The sequence below is a fragment of the Tinamus guttatus genome, unplaced genomic scaffold, assembly GCF_059628265.1.
Source record: "Tinamus guttatus ecotype Peru unplaced genomic scaffold, ASM5962826v1 Tinamus_guttatus_pri_ptg000029l, whole genome shotgun sequence".
Taxonomy (NCBI): domain Eukaryota; kingdom Metazoa; phylum Chordata; class Aves; order Tinamiformes; family Tinamidae; genus Tinamus; species Tinamus guttatus.
The window spans coordinates 534,028-547,389 of record NW_028288563.1 but is presented as its reverse complement, the minus strand read 5'-3'; the positions used below and the strand labels follow the sequence as shown (position 1 = coordinate 547,389).

Genomic DNA, 13,362 nt, shown 5'->3' with positions numbered 1-13,362 from the left:
GTCAATACCTGAACTCTGGGAAAATGAGCCCTCTTCTTGTCCCCTCCAGGTGTCCTGCCCAGCTAAGAGATGGCAATCAGGTCTTCCAGAGTGGGTCATTTCCACCGCTTGCAAATAACCATCCTCTGATGAAACCAGTTGCAATGCTGGCATAAATCTTCCTTCAGTGCATGAGACCACACATTTCTCCAAGAGAGCGGAGTGGAGAGGCTGGCAGGCTCTCAATCATAGCCGCCATCCCTGTGGGGGACAACGTTCACCTCGATGTCGGGAGTCTCCATCCCACCGGAGTCTGCCCTCATGTTTTATCCCTGGGATGTCCTGTCACGTAAGGCCAGTACATGCCAGGAGGCTGCCCAGGGTGGGCAAATCTCCACCTTCCTGTTATAGAATCCTTCTAAGACTGTGCATGCGCACATTTCAGAAGGGGGTCTCATTCCTCAGTGTGGTGGTCCCGCTTTCCTTATCCTTCTCATTCTCACATTCTCAAACATCCTTAGACAGCACTTTGTAGTTAGGCTGGCAGCAAGGCAGCCTGAACAGCAGTTCTTGTTTCTCCTGAGCTAACAAACTTCTTTGTTTGCATAACATGTAACCGCTATGTGCTTTCCGCTCTTCCTCAGAGATCTGGGTGTTACAATCTTCCTTTGTTGGTGGCCTCTGCTGAGCATTATCAAAGTTGAATATTCTTCCTCCAGCCCCAGCCTCAGCACCGTCATTCTCTCCCAGGCCAGGAGGAGGGGAGGCCTCGGGAGAAACAGAGCTGGGCTGTGCAGAAAGAATGGCAGGAGCGGCCTTTACCTTGGGACCTGTGACAGAGGTGAACCAATCTCCAGGAGGAACAGGATGCCAGCAAATAAGTCCCTTGACCTGAGTTCATAGCCTGAGGTCATCATTGGCCCAAGTCCCGTTCATGCCATCTAGGAGTGTGAAGAGTTTCAAGAGAGGGAGAGCTAGAAGGTTTTAAGGGTGCAGAGACCTTGGTGTGATGTGCCTCTCTCATTGATGAAGTAAGCTTGGCTGCAGACTGCTAGGACTTGGCTGAAGGACAGTGGTGGGATCCAGACGTGTGGGCACTGTTAAGAAACCTGAGTGCCCAAAACCACTTGAAAGGGACACGTTTACCCTGTAGGTCACAGGGTGTATCTGCTAGAGACACGTGGCTGTGCTGGACGCCTCAGGCATCCGGCATGGCCTATTTCTGTGTCAGTGAATCAAGTGCCGGAACAGAATGAGATGAATTGTTTCAATGTCAGCATCTGCTCGTGTGTCAGCTTCCTAGTGAGCAGAGCTCTGGTAGCAGTGGGCATCTGAGAACATTTTGGGGGACCAAAGCAATTCCCTACCCAGTCCCAACACATGCTCTAGAAGAAAGTAGATATGGTGATCACAGCAATCAGACACTGGCACATGCCTTCAACCACCTCTGACCCTTCCAGTGTCACCAAGGGTTTGTGTGTGTGCAGCTGACACCCACCCTGAATGACCAGTGATTGGGAGCATAGAGCAAGACCTCCCATCCAGGCATCCCTGCTGTGCTCACTTCAGCTTGGGCATGGGGAATCCCACCTGCTGTGTGTTTCTGTGGAGCTCACCACAGAATACCATGGCAGCCCAGGGTCTTCTAAACCAGTCTGAGGATCCCAAACTGGGTGACATCAACCAATACCTGAACACTGGGAAAGTGAGCTCTATTCTTGTATTCATTTATCTTGCCTAGCTAAGAGTTGGGAAGAGGGGCTTCCTGAGTGGGACATTTTCAGCTCCTCCAAGTAACCATGCTCTGATGAAAAAAAACACAGTGCTGACACCAGTCTTTCCTAGTGTTTAGAGAGGGATAATCAGGGATTATTTTAGTTGACTACAGTGCACATTTCCCAGGAGGAGGGAGCACAAGGGAAAGAGAAATTGGTGAGTTCAGCTGGGCCTCTGCTCCTGAGCGGGGCCAGGCTCCTGGGACGGAGGCAGCTCATGGCAGCCTGGCAGCACTGCCCAGAGACAGCCGAGTGCAGGAGCAGCTCCTGTGCCAAGAACAGCAGGGCTGCGGGCACTGCCTGCTGCTGCGGACAGGGGAGGAGAGAAGGCAGCGAGAGGGGAACAGCAGTGTGGAGCGGCAGGACAGAGCAGAGCTCACTGAAGGAAGAAATCTTCACAAGCCCTTGCATGGTAAGTCTCTGTCTGCAGGGCAATGCTGCTGAGGTTCCTGGAGGGATCTTCTGAACCCATCCCACCCCATGACTGATAGGACTTGTCCCTCCTGGAGTATCCAGGGCATGGCAGGAGAAGGACCTGATTCAGCTCAGGGATTCCCTGATGCACCTTCACAGGGCAGGGCATGCTGCTTCTTCAAGAGAAGGGCTACTTCCAAGGGCAGGAACTTTCCTCTTCCCGTCTGCACTTTCAGTTATCCCCCTAACTGCTGCAGGGAGAAAAGAGGAGTGTATTCTGTTTTGCCAAGGTAGTGGACTCAAGCCTTTCCTCTGTATATAGCCTCTTCAACCCATCTTAGTCTGCAGACAGCATCAGCATCACCTTTGTGCAATTTATTTCACTTGCTCCATAAAGTGCCTGCACAGCGATGCCCCTGGACAGTGCCCTGTCCCCAGAAGCTTGTGTAGGGCAGAACTGAGCACATAAAAGTGATGTGCTCTGCGAGCACAGACTGACAAAAATTGTTGGGGCAGAGTAATGTGCCATCAGGGAATACTGTGGGCAGCAGAGATGGTCAGGGAAGGAGAGGGAAGTGCCCACCATGATGGGAGGATGGATTTGAGGAAGTCACGATCAGTCCTTCCAATGCAGACACCTGCCTCTGAGCAAGCCCTGCCACGTCTCCTCTGCCACCCAGCAGCCTCTCTGCCCTCACAGCCTTGGGGTCCAGGGTATCAGCCCACTCCACTACAGCCAGATCTCTGGCAAAGGATAGGGGCATCCCTCCTGCTATGGGCACATTTCCTGCTGCCCAGTATAGGGGCTTCACATGCATGGCCTGCACTGTCACCATCTGTGAGGTAGCATGCCCACATAGGTGAAGTAAGGGTGTTCCTGAGTGCCCCTCTGCCTGTCTTTCCTTTCTCCCCTTGGCAGAAGGATCGCAGGATTGCTCCTTGTTTCCCCTCCTGTTCTTCTCTTGGGCTCCCTGAGGTTGCAGAGTTTTCAGATGCAGTTCAGACACCTACCCTGCAAGCTGTCGAAGAGAGGAATACGCATGGGAGTGAGGCGTGTCCAGTGCCCTCTAACCTGTGTAACTCCAGGAAATGCAGCCCATGGGTTTAGGAACTGAGCTAACTCTTCCTTAAGCACAGTCCATCTTCAATGCCACTTCATTTGACCCTTTTGCCTGTAATGTCTTAACAGACTTGGAGGTGCCTTCAGGAGGGACATTGCTGCCTCCTGACATCTCTGTGATGTCCAGGAGACCTCTGAAGAATCTGTTACAGAGACTGAGAGTATGAAAAAAAGGTTTAGAAACTGCATGTTGGCAGCTGGAAAGGGCCCTGCATATTCTTGGCTAGAAGCGAAGCTTGGAGACCTCCCTCAGGTGCCCTGAGAAAGGGAGAGAAGTTGGAGATCGGAGGTTTTTGGAGATCGGAGGTTTTCAAACTGGACTTGTCTGCTCTTAGGAGGGGCTGGGTTCTTTCTAGGGCAACTGATGAGGGAGATCATCATGCACCTCAAAGAGGTTTGGGCACACAACAGCTGCAATCAAGGCTAATGGGCAGAGGAGCTCTCCTCACTCTGCATAATGTGACTATAAATCCATTTTCTCACGATTCCCAGTAGAAACGCTGAATAATTCTGCCTCCGAGGAACACTCGGCAGAGGTGAGAGGGGCATCCCAAAGAAAATACATGTCAAAATAAACGTTAAAAATCCCCAAATTGTGCTCTCAATACACGTTCATTAGAAGTGGTGCTGTAGATACTGAAAATCCCTTTTACAAACCAGGGGGATTTCACCCGAAAAATTGTGAATCTCAGAGCTAATCACCCCTCTTGTCTCCTTCCCACTACTGTACGGCTGGACAGACTTCTCTGGAGCCCATGGGGAGATGTCTCTGCTCCTCACAGAACATTCAGCCACCGCACAATGAGGCTCAAGGAAGGGAGCTGCACAAAGATCTCCATGAAGAGGCAATATGATCAGTGTATTAGAACAGGAACAAGTTGGGAGATATTTAACATTAAAAATCTGGGATAACTGCTCAATAATCCACAAAGCCTGGAGAGAGTGAAATGTCCAACAGCAGCTCCCTCAACGAGCTCCTCCTCCTGCCTTTCGCAGACACGTGGGAGCTGCAGATCTTGCACTTCTCACTCTTCCTGGGCATCTACCTGGCTGCCCTCCTGGCCAACGGCCTCATCATCACAGCCGTAGCCTGCGACCATCACCTCCACACCCCCATGTACTTCTTCCTCCTCAACCTCTCCCTCCTCGACTTTGGATGCATCTCCACAACTATTCCCAAAGCCATGGCCAATTCCCTGTGGAACACCAGGGCCATTTCCTATTTGGAATGTGCTGCCCAGATATTTTTCTTCGTCGTCTCGCTTGGAGGAGAGATTTCTCTCCTGACAGTCATGGCCTATGACCGCTACGTTGCCATGTGCAGACCCCTGCGCTATGGGACCCTCATGAGCAGCAGAGCTTGTGCCAAAATGGCAGCAGCTGCCTGGGGCAGTGGTTTCCTCACTGCTCTCCTGCACACTGGGAACACACTTTCCCTACCCCTCTGCCAAGGCAATGTGGTGGAGCAGTTCTTCTGTGAGATCCCCCGGATCCTCAAAGTCTCCTGCTCACGCTCCTACCTCAGGGAAGTTGGGCTCATTGGGGTTACTGTCTCTTTGGGCTTTGGGTGTTTCGTTTTCATTGTGGTGTCCTACGTGCAGATATTTAGAGCTGTGCTGAGGATCCCCTCTGAGCAGGGCCAGCACAAAGCCTTTTCCATGTGCCTCCCGCACCTGGCCGTGGTGTCCTTGGTTGTCATTACTGTATTGTTTGCCTACCTGAAGCCCCCCTCCATCTCCTCCCCACTTCTAGATATCGTTGTGTCCATTCTGTACTCTGTGGTGCCTCCAGCCCTGAATCCCCTCATCTACAGCATGAGGAACAAGGAGATCAAGGAGGCACTGAAGAAACTCATCTAGTGCGTACAAGGTCAATGATAACAACTGTTTCATTCACTCACCAGGATACCTGGCATCAAGGCTGTATTTTATCCATTTCTTTCATTTTTACTTCTCTCTTTTACATCCACTTTAAAATAATAAATAATAAAATAAAGATATCTGGCTTTTGTCACGTCTGCACAGGAATCTCTCATTTAACACTTAAACACAGACCATGATAAAGCAGGAAGCCAGGCTTCCCCCTTCACTACCAGAGAGGGGTGATTCTCTGAGCCGCTTCTTTGAGCTCCCTTGGATGTGCCCAGTGCAGGGAGGAGAGTTTCCCTCTGCAGTGTCTCTTCCAGCACTGACACCAAGGGACCTCTAGGGTACAGAGTCTCAGCGGGACAAGGGCAGGTGGGCTGAGACCAGGGGTCCAGTGTTGTTTAAGAGATCTCAGCTCTCGTGCCTATGGTTAGAGTGTCATCTCCAATCTCTCTGAGAGAAATGGCAACCAAATGTCACCACAGGTTCCCATGGTTCCATGCAAAGCTCCAACACACAAAACAAAACATAAGTGAATTGAAGGAAAATCTAGAGGCAGCCTCCCCGTGGCAGTTCATCTTTCCTGAAGACACATTCCAGGAGGGCAGCAGGACTTTCTCTATTTAGAGTTGGCCTCCTCATATCCATGCTGTCCTTCCATGCTTTATTCTGCAGATACGGCCCAGGAACTCTCATAACCTTGTTTTTCCTCGTACCCTGGAAGAACATGCAGGACCAGTCCTTGGGCTCCCTTAAGCCACAGCTGGATTCCAGAATAACATTTCCATAATAAAAGGGGATCTGCCCTATGATGGTCCTGAATCTGGCCTCTCTTTAGAAACTGGAATCAAAAAATATGCCCAAGGGTGTGCAACCACAAATGGGCCTGCTCTTCTGCTTGTGAACTCCATGAGATCCAGGGGATGACCTCAGCATTCCAGGGTGATCTGTTAGCCTCCATCTAGGGTTCATCTCTCAGTGACCACTGCAGATAGATAGGCAATGCTCTCTGCACTGTGCCAGGCTGCCCCACATGTGACTCTGCTGATGAGAGAACCCCCAGGGGATCTCCAGGCACAGTGTTTGCCTGGGAGTGGGCACTGAGTGCAGCTTTCACGAAACAGGGATGACTCACAGTGCAGGGACCAGAAGGTACAGCACTAAATCCAGGTGCACATGGGGAAAGGAGGGCTCTGCAATCCACAGAGAGGCACTGGGGACCCAGGAGGCCCAGGGAAGGGGCAGTGGAGGGGGATTCCTGCACCCGCAGTGAAACACCACAGCCTGGAGCTAGCGGCCACCCAAAGACATCTCCTCCCATTGCAATATTGTGGGGGCACTCTGAGTACCGTCAGACCTCAGCCACCAGTATCAGTGGCCACAAGGGCACACTGATGGCTCATGCTCAATTTGTTGCCAACCACGATTCCCAGCTCCCTTTTTATGGAGCTGCTCTCCAACAGGTCAATCCCCAGCCTGTCCTGGTGCGTGGGGTTATTCCTACGTAGCTGTAAGACCCTGCACTTGCCCATGTTGAACTTCATGAGGCTCCTCTACCCTCAACTCTGCAGACTGTCCAGGTCCCTCTTAAAGCCTGCACAGATCTCTGGGCTATCAGCCATTCCTCCCACTTTTCTATCCTCAGAAAACTTGCCGAGGGTGCACTCTGTCCCTTCAGGTCACTGATTAATAAACTGAACAGGTTTTGACTGACTCCTCATACCAATAGTTGCAGGTCTCCAACTGGGCTCTGCACCACTGATCACAACTCTAAAGCCTAAACCCCAAACCCTGCTGCTCACATGGAGGTGACCTCACAGGTGCAAACCCACCACATCCCTGCTGCTGCCTGTGGCCATCAGAGAGAGCAGCTTCCTCAAACCCCTTCCCCACACAGGAACCACTGCTGCCCTCTCAGCTCCTCTCACCACAGAGACCCCCCACTCACCGCCCACGCCTGCCTGCCTGCTGCCCGTATGTGTCCCGAGGAGGCTGGCGGGGTGCTCATGCTTGGGGCTGCTGCTGGGGCTGCCCCTTCCCTCCTAACTCCACATCTGTGCCCCAGGGCTGCGCTCAGTGCAGGGTGAGCAGGGCCCAGCAGCCGTGCCTGCAAGCACAAAGCAGCAGGCATCTTGCCCAGGGCACACAGGCCACGAGCTGAAGGGCCGGGGGTGACGGTGACTGTGGGCAGGGGGGACCCATGGGATGGGTTAGCTCTCCAGAGCCACCCCGCAATGCGCCCATGCTCTTCACAGGGCAGCTGCCTTTGGTGGTGGGTGATGACGACAAATTCTTTGCTCACGTGCTGAGGAGCTCCTGCGGCCAGTTCAGAGCCGTCTGGTGCAGTGTCTTTAGGCTCTTGTGTTTCAGGAGGTGGTCTCTTGCTCTCCCTATCCATACCATCAGGAACAAGAGGAACCAGTGTCTCTTGCAGGGTGGGAAGAGATGGAGCAAGAACACCGTTTTCCATGGCATCGTGAGAGTCTCTGGTAAGCAGGGAGGTGTGTGCCTTTGCTGCAGTGGTGTGTGATGGAACAAGAGGCACGCTGTTCCCGACGTGCAGCAGGTCTGCAGGCAAAAGAGGTGCTCCTGCCTCAACTTCCTGCAGCAGTGCTGGGGTGGAAGGCGAGCTCTGCACGTTGTTGGCTGGCAGCTGCCTGCGGCATGTTGCTCTGCCACCCAAAATGCTCCTGAGGCTTGGAGTGACCCAGCTCGTGCACACAGTGGTGTTTCTCTCCATTTGTGCCCATTGGAAACTCTCTTCCTCATCCTCCACATCCTCCTCACTGCGCTCCTCCTGCTCCTTTTGCCATGCTCTCTGCACTCTCTTCTCCCTCTTGGGTGCATGGGCGTAGAGCCCCTCCAGCACCTCCCACTTGGACCTGGCATCCTTGAGGAGCTCCACTCGCATCACCTCCGGTTGCCACAGGTTATAGAAGGAGTTTCTAGCGCGGAGCTGAAGGGAGACAGGGGCATTGGTGAAAGGAGTTGATTTTTCCACCAGAAAATGCCCCGCACAGCCCTGCGAACCCCTGCCCAATCGCTGTGTTGCTGCGGGGCATGGTAGCAGACCTGAACACAAGAAGAGTTTCCACCTGCCCCAGTCCATGCCTTGCACTCACCTCCTTGGGTCGAACACTGAGGCATCCTGATGCTGTGAGAGTGAAACGTTTCCCCTTGACCTCCAGTTCCTGGCCCTCGCTTTCCTTTGGCCCTTGCTCCTTCCTTTCGAGGAAACTTTCTCGCAGCTGCCCCAAGCTCTGTCCGGTGCACGCCAGGAAAGTCCTCGCGAGCTCCTCCAGTGGCTCCGTTTTGATGGAGAGCACGGCCAGATACTGCGCGGCGTTGTCGCTGTGCAGACGCTGCGGCGTGCCTCGAGGGCAGCAGATGATTCTGGGAGGCTGCTGTTGTAAGGCCTGCCAGGAAGGCTGCCAGTGTAGACTCACTGGCCCATAGGCACTGCCCGGGGAAGAGAGCACAGACAGATACTGCGCAGTGCTGTCAGGGCGGACACGCAGCGCTTGTCCTTGGAGGTTGCAGATGATGCTGAATGGGGCCTCCCATGACACCACTGCACCCTGGGTGCCGGCAGTGCTGGCTTGTGCTGAGCTTGGCGGCACCTCTGTGAAGTAGCGGCTGCTGAGGCAAGCCTCCACTGAAAGGCTCTCCTCCATGTCCTCCCCGTGAAGGGCATCCTCTGTCACAGCACAGGCTGTTTCCCTTTGGGGAGTCTCAGCAGCGGACGCTCGGCCTCGTGGAGGCCACATCACAGGCTCTGGGGACACTGAAGTCTTGGCTCCCACGGAGTCCTGGCTGTGCGCCTTTGTGTCCAAACCCTGTGCCTTTTCTAAGGATCGTAATGAGGAAAGTGAGCGCCGTCCTTTCCTCCCACTCTATGCCCTCCCCTCCCATAAATTCCCTGCCCTTTTGGGGCCTGAACAACAGCAGCGCTCTCCCACCTAGGAAGATGCTGCCCTGTTCCTACAGGCAGGGTGGGGAGGGGGTTGTGAGCATGCGGGAAGAGATGGGCAAAGGCAGTTCCCGGAGAGCCCTGAGGCAGCTCCTTGCAGTCACCGCGCAGAGCAGGCAGTCGGGCTGCGGGGGCAGAGCCCTCCTGTTTCCCCCCGTGCTTCCTGCCTTCTCCTCAGCAGCTGCACAGTCACGCAGAGGCTTGGCCACCGTCGTGGTGCAGCTCTTTACCTGTGCAATGATGTTTTCCAAGTCTTGTGAGCTCAGTGAGGCAGGGAGCAAATGCAAGCTGTCCCTTGTGTGGGATGGAGCCTGGAACTCGCTGTGATGCAGTGCAGCACATGGATCCTGCTGGGCTCCCTGCGCGGACAATGAGAAACTGTTGAAGGTGGTTGTGCTGATGCAAGTGGCCCCTGAGGCACAGAAAGCCTCATCCCCACGTCAAAGGGACGTTCACAGCTGAGCCAGGCCAGCTATGCTGGCCCCACAGATGCTCTCTGAACATCAGGGCAAGGCTTGCAGGCTCCTTTAGCACCTTGGATGGTCCTGCTCACTGTGCTTTGTGTGGAGAGTCCAGCAGCAAGTACCTTGACCTGAGAGAAGGTCCTGCTGGGCTGGTTTGCCCCGACTCCTCTTCCCCACCATCCTCATGCTCTCTCATGTGGCTCCCATCCCTGCTGCCCGCCTCTCCAGCTAGAGCCACCACTCACCTCACTGCCACCTTCCTGTGCATCAGAAAGGCCTTCCACAGGCTGTGAGCAAGCGCTTGCCTGCCGCTCCTTCTCCATCTCCTGGCTGTACCCCCGGAGACGGGCTACTCTGGACTCAGAGAAGTGCTGCTCCCTCGGGATGGAGCTGCTCTGCTCAGAGGACGCATCCAGAGTGGGCCAGGGCGAGGACTCTGCCCAAGCATAAATACGGTCACCGTGGGCACCATCCCGTCACAATGGCCCTGGGGACATGAGGTCATCTCCATCACAAAGGCCTGCCGGTTGCCATGGGGAGGGCCAGGACCATGGCGTGGTGATGACCAAGGGCACCCCCATTTCAGGAGCTTAGTGGTCACCAAGGGGAAGCCCACAGCACACAGAGCCCTCCGCATCGGTCCCTGAAAGGTCAGGCTTTCTCCTGGAAGCAAGAGGATTGCATCATGGGGGTCCTAGCAAGTGACAAGGTCTAGGGGACTCTTTGTCCTTTGCCCTGTGCGTACCAGAGCTGTGAGATTCAGGTGGGGGCAGGGGTGGCACCAGGAGTTTCCCGTGTGTTTGGAGAGCACGTCTTCTCTACTGTAGCGTGTGCTCAAGAGAACACCCGGCCAAGGCTCTGGGCTCTCTTTGGAGGCTCCTTGAACCGGTGTATCTTGCATGGAGGCAGGGGATTATAGTACCTGCCGCTTTTCCAACAGAAATTAGGCCACTGCCACGTGGATTGTGGAAGGAGTGACACAGCTGCCACAATTCGGACAGGAATTAGGCCGCTGCCATGCGAGACGGTGGGAGGAATGACGCAGTTAACACCTTTCCCCACAGAAATATACCTGGCGCCTCCTCATTCTTTCTCCTCAACTCAGGTCTCTGCTTCTTTCCCAAATTAAACAGTGAATCTTTTTCCCAGCTAAAAGAAAGGTTTATTATGCAGAATAAAGGTGCCGCTTGAGGTGGGGGCCTCCAAGCAGGGACCGCCAATCCCCACGTTCTTAGTTGTAGGTTTCGGCTTCAGTCCAAGTGCAGCCGCTCCCGCCCCCATGACCTAATCCCTGATAACCCATTCCGCGACTTCCCGGCCTGGTATCCTGCTGCCCCATGGGCTGCCTGTTGCTGGAGGGGTCTCTGGAGGGGCACTTGGGGAGGATTATCTGCCCTGCTGCCACTGTCGCTGCTGCCCTAGGAGCAGCTCCCGCTGGCCGTGGCTGTGGCCTGGCTGCAGCCGGGGCTGGGCCTTGTGGTGTCAGCTCTGCAGTGACCAGTGCTCAGGGCTGCTGCTCTGGCTCTTCCCTCCTGGCGCTGCACAGGCAGAAGGTGCAGGGCCCGCCCCAGGGACATGGCGCAAGATGACCATTAAAATGAGAGTAGCGGGACTGCGAGTGAAAAACAGGTTGTTCTCCTCACAGAAACACAGGCTAAAGGGCACGCAAGGGTTTTATTGATGGAGGACGTGCGGTGCGGGACACAATGCACCAGTGTTGCTGGCGCAGCCAGGATGGAGCGTCTGTAGCGGTGCCTCCGTGGTGGCCTCCATCCCCCATGTCAGTGGAGCTGCCTGGCAGCAGCATCGCGACGCTCTTCCTCTTGCTGTGCCGACATGCAGCAGCAGCAGAAAGCTCTGCGCAGAGCTCGCAGCGCTGCCCGGAGGCACGAGGGCCGCCTCGCGGGAGCTGCAGCACGAGGGAGGGCGCTGGTGCCTGTAGGGGAAGCAGAGCCGTGGGTCAGGGTCTGGGCCAGCACCAGGTGCCTGTCCCCCGCCACCAAGGGCTTCCCAAGGGCTCCTGGCCTGGACGCAGCCGGTCCCCGAGGGCATCCTGCTGCCAGCCTCAGCACCGACTGCTATGTCGGGACGGGCTCGCCGTGCCCACAGTGGCTCTGCAGTTAGTACATACCTGCCTCTGCCTCTGGCGTGTTCTCGAGGGAAGATGGCGTCTTCTCCTGCTCCCTGGGTTCAGAGGACACCTGCATGGGGAAAGAAAAGCCCCAGAGGTGGGTGCCCCAGGGCTGCACTTAGCGCAGGGGATGCAGGACCCGGCAGCCGTGCCTGCAAACACAAAGCAGCAGGCGCCCTTCCCATGGCAAACGGGTCAGGAGCTGAAGGGTTGGGAGTGCCAGCTGCTGATCTCGGGCAGGGGGACCTCTCCAGAGCCGCCCTGCAACATCTCAGCATTGCTCACAGGGCAGCTCCCTTTGGTGGTGGGTGTTGCTGATGCCAAGTTTCTTGCTCACCTGTGGAGGAGGTCCTGCAGGCAAGGCAGAGCTCCCTGACGCAATGTCTTTGGGCATTGCTGTTTCAAGAGGCGAGGTGTTTCTGTGAGCATAAGGGCCTTTAGCCAGCGGAGAATCCTCTGGCTCCTGGTCTGTCGCAATGGATGGAGATAGAGCACCGTTCTCTGTGCGTGCCTTTGTTGCGGTGGTGTGTGATGGGACAAGAGGCATGCTGTCCCCCACGTTTGGCAGATCTGCAGCCAAAAGAGGTGCTCCTGCCTCGATTTCCTGCAGCAGTGCTGGGGCGGAAGGCGAGCTCTACATGTCATTGGCTGCCTCCCTCACATCGTCTCCTTCGTTAAAGCTTTTGCAGGGAGGCAGCTGCCTGAGGCATGTTGCTCTGCCACCCAACATGCTCCTGAGGCTTGGAGTGACCCAGCTCATGCACACCGTGGTGTTCCTCTCCATTTGTTCCCACTGCAAAGTCTCTTTATCATCCTCCACGTCCTCCTCTTCACTGCACTCCTCCTGCTCCTTGTCCCATGCTCTCTGTACTCTCCTCCTGGCTGCCATCTCAGTCTCCCTCTTGGGTGCATGGGTGTAGAGCCCCTCCAGCACCTCCCACTTGGACCCAGCATCCTTGAGGAGCTCCACTCGCGTCACCTCCGGTTGCCACAGGTTCTAGAAGGAGTTTCTGGCATGGAGCTGAAGGGAGACAGGGGAATTGGTGAAAGGAGATGATTTTTCCACCAGAAAATGCCCCGCACAGCTGTGTGAACCCCCTGTCCAAGTGTTGTGTTGCTGCGGGCCATGGTAGCAGACCTGAACACAAGAAGAGTTTCCACCTGCCCCAGTCCATGCCTTGCACTCACCTCCTTGGGTCGAACACTGAGGCATCCTGATGCTGTGAGGGTGAAACGTTTCCCCTTGACCTCCAGTTCCTGGCCCTTGCTCTCCTTTGGCCCTTGCTCCATCCTTTCGAGGAAACTTTCTCGCAGCTGCCCCAAGCTCTGTCTGGTGCATGCCAGGAAAGTCCTCGCGAGCTCCTCCAGTGGCTCCGTTTTGATGGAGAGCATGGCCAGATGCTGCGTGGCATTGTCACTGTGCAGACGCTGCGGCGTGCCTCGAAGGCAGCAGATGATTCCGGGAGGCTGCTGTTGTAAGGCCTGCCAGGAAGGCTGCCAGTGTAGACTCACCGGCCCATAGGCACTGCCCGGGGAAGAGAGCACAGACAGATACTGCGCAGTGCTGTCAGGGCGGACACGCAGCGCTTGTCCTTGGAGGTTACAGATGATGCTGAATGGGGCCTCCCATGACACCATTGCACC

General features: G+C 55.3%; 1 protein-coding gene across 1 annotated transcript in view; it reads right to left on the bottom strand.

The window, feature by feature from the left end:
- LOC148596155 (uncharacterized) overlaps nt 1-13,008 on the bottom strand; it is a 51,479-nt gene extending 38,471 nt beyond the window's left edge. Inside the window, exons 1-4 of the mRNA XM_088529901.1 lie at nt 12,907-13,008; nt 11,719-11,788; nt 9,833-10,023; nt 8,276-8,569 (exon numbers count right to left, since the gene is read on the bottom strand). Of these exons, the coding sequence (XP_088386027.1) occupies nt 8,276-8,569; nt 9,833-10,023; nt 11,719-11,788; nt 12,907-13,008 (657 nt within the window). The remainder of the gene's footprint in view (nt 1-8,275; nt 8,570-9,832; nt 10,024-11,718; nt 11,789-12,906) is intronic.
- Nucleotides 13,009-13,362: the final 354 nt, after the last annotated feature.